Source organism: Octopus bimaculoides, chromosome 7 (assembly GCF_001194135.2).
Source record: "Octopus bimaculoides isolate UCB-OBI-ISO-001 chromosome 7, ASM119413v2, whole genome shotgun sequence".
NCBI lineage: Eukaryota > Metazoa > Mollusca > Cephalopoda > Octopoda > Octopodidae > Octopus > Octopus bimaculoides.
The window spans coordinates 72,467,789-72,474,387 of NC_068987.1; the positions used below are offsets into that span (position 1 = coordinate 72,467,789).

At 35.9% G+C, this 6,599-nt stretch overlaps 1 protein-coding gene across 1 annotated transcript in view; it reads right to left on the reverse strand.

The window, feature by feature from the left end:
* LOC106880706 (uncharacterized) overlaps positions 1 to 3,396 on the reverse strand; it is a 147,996-nt gene extending 144,600 nt beyond the window's left edge. Inside the window, exon 1 of the mRNA XM_052969738.1 lies at positions 631 to 3,396. Within this exon, the coding sequence (XP_052825698.1) occupies positions 631 to 1,039 (409 nt within the window). The 5' untranslated portion in view covers positions 1,040 to 3,396. The remainder of the gene's footprint in view (positions 1 to 630) is intronic.
* Positions 3,397 to 6,599: the final 3,203 nt, after the last annotated feature.

Below are 6,599 nucleotides of genomic sequence, written 5' to 3' on the forward strand. Positions count from 1 at the left end.
ATATATATATATATATATATATACACATATGCGCACATACATATATACATGCACACACACACATATTCATAAATATTGATCTACTTCACACAAACTCACACAGAATCTGAAGACTGTCGACTTGTTCACAAATTATATAATATAATAGCAACATGTTTTTTAATGAATATGAAGATATAAAACATGATCATGTTTCTCGTATAATACTATGTTCCGCAGAATTCAGCAACGAATGAGGATTTCTTTCTCATTCTTAGGTGAAGAATGAACCAGAATAGAGTGAGTGTGTGTGTGTGTGTGTGTGTGTGTGTAGTTATACTTTTTAAAAAACACTGCTGAAAAGACAGGGTGATCGATCTTGTGTTTATCGTTCGCTAGATAGAGACAAGGTATGACCAACGAAGTGCACCTAATCACATTTGATTACATATGCAGTATTGATTTTTAACAAACTTGGCAAACTTTTGGGCGGGGGCAATAGTTTTAATCTGACTTCGTGTAAGACCAACAAACCAAAAATATTGAGTGAAGTGAATGAAAATATCAATAATTGACTAAAACAAATGTAAAAATTCTAAAATATTCTACATGCCGACATATACATTTTAGTGCCTTTTAAGTAAAACTTACCTGTGAAATGAAGTGGAATAGGAAGGTCTGAACCGGTCACTACGTAATCCTGGACTCTCCTTTCCCATTGCATCTTGCTAGCAGTTACAAATCTTCTTCGACGAATCTCCAAGATTTGTATAGGAGCACTGACAGTATCAGAAGAGTTAGATCGAATAGCTGGCATAAGCAATGATTCCGATGAACGTCGGCAGTTTCCTGAAACAAGTCTCACCCAGAAAGGTAGTTTCTGTTTGGCTAGGTGTTCCTTCATTGACATTGGTTTGTTAGAACCATTATGTCGCGTTAGTCGACTAGAATTCGGTTTTGGTGACGGTGATGGTAACTGAGACGGTTTAGAAAGGGGGCTGTTACACTTAGAAGCTATCGCAGGACTTGACAACAAACAATCTGTTGCTCTGACAGCCATCTTCTTAAAACTTTTTTTACTCTTTCGAGTTTTATAAGAAAGTGTTTATTAAGCTTGTCTTAAATTAAACTTAAGCTTCATCCGACTTATTTTGTTTGTTCTTGTTTAGTACAAGGTGAAATATTAACTAGTCCACACCTGGTACTCATAAATGTACAATAAATTAAGAAAATATTGAAGTTCAATAAAAGTACAAAATAAATGAAAAAATATGTAGCGGTTAAAAGAAAGGAAAAATAAAGTTGTTTAAGACAAAATGCTTAAAATTTGGTATCCAAAGAAAGCAAAATAAAAAAAATAAACAGACAACTATGTTGGTGACATTTGATGACAAGAAGTTATAATATTTAGTTTAGGTGATAATCCACAAATTCATTCTGGAGTTTTCAACACGAAAAACAAATGCTTTTAAAAATTCTTAATATTTGATCACGACATTTTTTTCGTTTTGTCACAAAAATGAAGCAGGTTTTTTACCTTTGCAGGTTTTAGAGTGTTACTGTTGTGAAACATGGTTAAACGTCACCAGCGTGTGACTTGTTCTAACATTCACCCTGCCTCTTTCTTTTATGATTCATTTGTCGATTTGGTCTCAGGTGCGCTTTGTTGTTTTAATCTTTCTGTCTTCCTTTCCGTTCTCTCTTGAGAAATATATATCGTCATAAGGCCAAGTAACTGGACTGAAACAAGTTAGGACGAACTGTGTGGCCGAGGTATCTGTCAAATGACAATAAGAAAACGAAGGAAAGCTGTCCTCACATTTATATAAAGTGGAAAGAAAAAATATTTCTAGCAGATTAAAGTTGAGCAGGACACTTGTTGGTGTTGCTTAAACTTGTTAATGCCAACTGTAAAGAGTTTGTAATGTTATATTAATTATTAGGTGTTTTTTCTTTAAGGGAAAAAATGTATTTGATAAAAAAGATTTGTTCTTTGCTGTGTGTTTTCTTGGTAAATATTCCAAAACAAGCGAGATATGTAGGAAACATTAAATAATTGCGTTAGTAAACTGTCACTGCCACACACCTGAATAATGAAACTTCTACTTCAGGTAGTTGTACTGTAATAATGAGGTGTATACTTCAGGAGGAGGAGAAAAGAAGGAAAAGAAAGCAAACACTGATTTTCTAATCAACAGTCTCCTTTCCAGACAGTAAAGCAAAATAAAAGACAATAAAATAAAATACAAGGTGACAGAGATTACTTTTTCTTTTAATAAAAAGATTATTTAAGAGGAGAAACGATACATATACAGAGAAGTACATGTATAATTGTTTCTTTTTCTTTCTTTCTTTTTTTTTTATCCTGTTCATATAGGTATTATATGTCTTGCAAGTTATATAAAGGGATTGATCTGTAAATAGGAACCGACGTTTCCTTGAAACTTAAACACAAGTAGCTGGGAGTGCGTTAAAAAACAAAAAGTTGGGTTGCACTTGTCAGTACGTGTGTACGTTAATTGCTGTGCGTGAAGTGCCTGCTTTGAAATGATAACAATCTCACCTCAGGGTAAGAAAGGCGGGTACGTTGAATATACAATCCTGCTTGCTAGAACCTGACAGCTACTTCACACGACAACGTCCACCTATGGATTTACCTGCCACCTGTCCGCAAAAGAATTAATGTGTCACTGTAGATCTGAAGTAATGTAGCAACAGGCACGTCTCGGAACCCCTGCATGTAAGCTAGCTCGCCCAACAAACATTATACAGGTTGGACAAGGTCTACCGATAGCTCGGTCTCTTTCGTTCTTTTTCACTATCATTCACACACAAGCATACACTTCAGCGTGTATCTTCGTGCACGCATTAATGAGATCTTCAAATACAGGGTATAAACATGCGTGAATAAGTCGAAGAGGAAAGGAAAATCAGCCCCAGTTTTAAATTTATGATCGAAGACATTACGACTATGATCGTCCTGTCTCCCCCACCAACCCATCCACCCAGCATAGCGCACTTCGACTATACTAGGAGGATATGGCTTGAAGGAGATTCGGTTGGTTTTTCTAGCCGATCCGGCTGCCATGTAGAAGATCCCTGATTAAAGAAACATAGGATCAATTGTGTTCCAGCCATGACCATCGCGTCTTTTTATATATCAGGGGCTACATGCATACTTCTTTACTTAAGAGGGTAGGATGTGATTTAAGAGAATTTAGCTGCTGTTCCTAGCTGTTTAACATGTAAAAAAGAGGCGGTGACAGAACTGAGTGAATGATTCAAATATATTAATGATTGAAAGTATTATTTAGCAACACACGTAGTGACAACGAGAGTTTTTGACTACCCACCCCAACTTTTATATATTTGTATTTTGTCCAAATGATTTTCTTTTCATTCAGCTATGTTATTGCCGTTAAGTAGATGTGTACTCTTGGTAGTCCAATCTATTACATTGCGTAACACATCACTGAACTGCAGAATTAGAGATATTTGCCAATGAAAATATAATGTTCCAATGAAACAAGCCTATTAGGTCTTGTCATATCCTGCTGTTAGATAACAATTTATATCTCTCTCTTTCTCTCTCCCCTCGCTCTCTCTTTTTTTTCTCTCACACACACACAATACACACATAGATATTGCTTTCAAATTTTCGCTCAGGGCCAGCAGCTTTGGGAGAGGGGACAAGTCAATTACATCAACACCAGGATTTGACAGATACTTATTTTATTGATGCCAAAAGGATGAAAGGCAAAGTTGACCATGGCAGCACTTGAACTCAGAATGTAAAGTTGGAAGAAAGGCTACTAAGCTTTTTCCCAGCATGGTAACGATTCTGCCAGGAATAGAGGCATTTCAATTCTGGCTAGAGAATTATGCCAACGAACTCCCACATCGCACCAAAAAAGAATTCTTGACAGAAGGGCTAAAATTTATCTTGGAGAATAGCTACTTCGTCATCAAAGACAACTTCTATCAACAAAATTTGCGGACTGCGATGGGTACGAGAATGGCCCCCTCATTTGCTAACCTAGTCATGGGATATCTAGAAATTAGTCTTTATCGTAAAGTACTAGAAAAATATGGCAACCCAGTCTCTCTCTACATAGAAAATAATTGGAAGAGATACCTGGATGACTGTTTCATTCTTTGGCATGAAAGTATAGAGAATTTCAAGCACTTATAAATGAACTTGATGTAAACATTCAATTCCCGATGGAATATAGACATCAAGAACTTCCCTTCCTTAACATCCTCATGAAGAAATCTAACAACGTAATAGAAACAGATATATACTTTAAACCCACAGACTCCAAGCAATATCTACTGTTCAACTCATGCCACCCCAGACACACCAGAACAAATATCCCCTTCAACCTAGCAAAAAGAATCTGTACTATAGTTTCTAATGCAAGCACCAGGAACACACGACTACATGAACTAAAGAATACACTCATCACCAGGAACTACCCACCTTCACTAATTGACATATGCTTTCAATGTGCCCTGCAACTCAACATCCACGAACTCGGACATCCCAAATTAAAGAAGGATTTACAACCAAAAGCCCTACTATACAACCCACACATAACCCTCTTAACAATGAAGCCTTTGACACCATCCTTCAAAACATTCCCCTGCTAAAAAAGGACCACAGAATGAATTTATTCCTCCAAACGCACACCATCATAAAAAGCAAGAGATAGCCCAAATCTATGAAAAGTCTCCTAACATAAGCCCGAATATGCTCAACAACAACACTGAAATCATCAGTAAAAAAATGTGGAACACCCAACTGTAGGATATGCGTCAATTTAATTGAGGGATCAGAGTTCTCCTTCAAACAGGGACAACATTTCACAGTGAAAAGCAGTCAAATTCCTTTATGAGTCTTTGGTCAACCTGATGCAAAAGTAGGAGACACTTGCTCACAGTACCCTGCAGTGGGACTGAAATTGAAACCACATAGTTGCAAAGTGATCTTAACCACACAGCCATGCTTGCTCTTACATAGATTTGAGACTTTTATTGTAAATTTGTAAATCACTTGTAGATATCTAAATCCATGTCTTTTTTATATATCTTCATATATTCTTAGAATTAACAGTTTCTCTTTTGACGCATTCAATATGTACTGTCTTTTTTACCCAAAATTTCAATCAACTGGTCTTTTTGAAGTTATCTCCCTTATTTATAGTTTTTTTTGCGGGGTTTTTGTTCATATTTATTTTACCAATCCCAGAAGAATGAAAGACTAAGTTGATCTTGGTGAGATTTTAACTAGAACATAAAGGGACATAACCAAATACCACAGACGTACTTATAAAATCGCCAACTTTTTTTGAAAAATTTATTTGATATATTTACATAAGTTAAGTAGCAGCTTTTTCAAAACAGCTCAAATATACCTCCTGAAACATAAAATATTATGATTAGTCATAATTTATTCACTAACAACCAATTCAACATCATTTACAGGCTTTATCTCTTGCTTTTATTTTTCTTTATTTCATTTTTTTTCCAACTTCAAAAGTCGACATTTTCCTCTTTTTTTAACTTTAGTCTAACAAAAGGGGAAGTGCTTTAGTGCTCATAGCTTTTATAGACCCTTTAAGACCAGTCTTACCCTCTCACACTGATCTCAGAAGGTCTATGAAGAGCATGAGTACTACCATTCTGCTAGACTCAGCAAAAGAGAAAAGAAATACTGTTTGAGTTGAAGGCAAGCAAGTCAAAACTTTGAAGTTGCTGTTAAACTTTTCCTTGTAAAAGTTAATAAATATGTACTGAATTAAAAATTATTGAGTAATCTTTCAGTTTAATGTGAAATTGCTTTATATATAACTTGACATGAAAAAAATATAAATACATACATACATACATACATATATCATCATTTAGCATTTGCTTTCCATGCTGGCATGTGTTAGATGGTTTGACTGAAACTGGGAAGCTGGAAAGTTGCAACAAGTTCCAATCTGATTTGGCATGGTTTCTATGGCTGGATGCCCTTCCTAACACCAACCTCTCCAAGAGTGTAGTGGGTGCTTTTTACATGCCACCAGCACAGGTGCCAGTTACATGACACTGGCATTGACCAAAACTATGATTTCACTTGGCTTGATGAATCTTCCTCAAGCATGGCATATTGCCAATGGTCTTAGTCACTTGTCATCACTTCCGTGAGGATCAGCGTTTGAAGGGTACTTTTTATATGCCACAGCTATGCTCTCAGAACATCTACCTCTGCTACTGACTTAGTCACCAAGATAACAAGCCATCAACTACTTCTAGTTTTATGTATACACATTTATACATGTGCTTATATATATATGTATATTTATAAATATAGATTCTTACATATGTGCACATGCACATCATACAAAATATGTGTGCTCACACACATACACAGGTACACACACACACACACCTATATGTATAGCGTTAAACTAATACATCTGTTTATTTTTGTTTGTTTTTTTGTAAATTCTCACTATATATATGGTATATATATATATCATCATCGTTTAACGTCCGCTTTCCATGCTAGCATGGGTTGGACGATTTGACTGAGGACTGGTGAAACCGGATGGCAACACCAGGCTCCAGTCTGA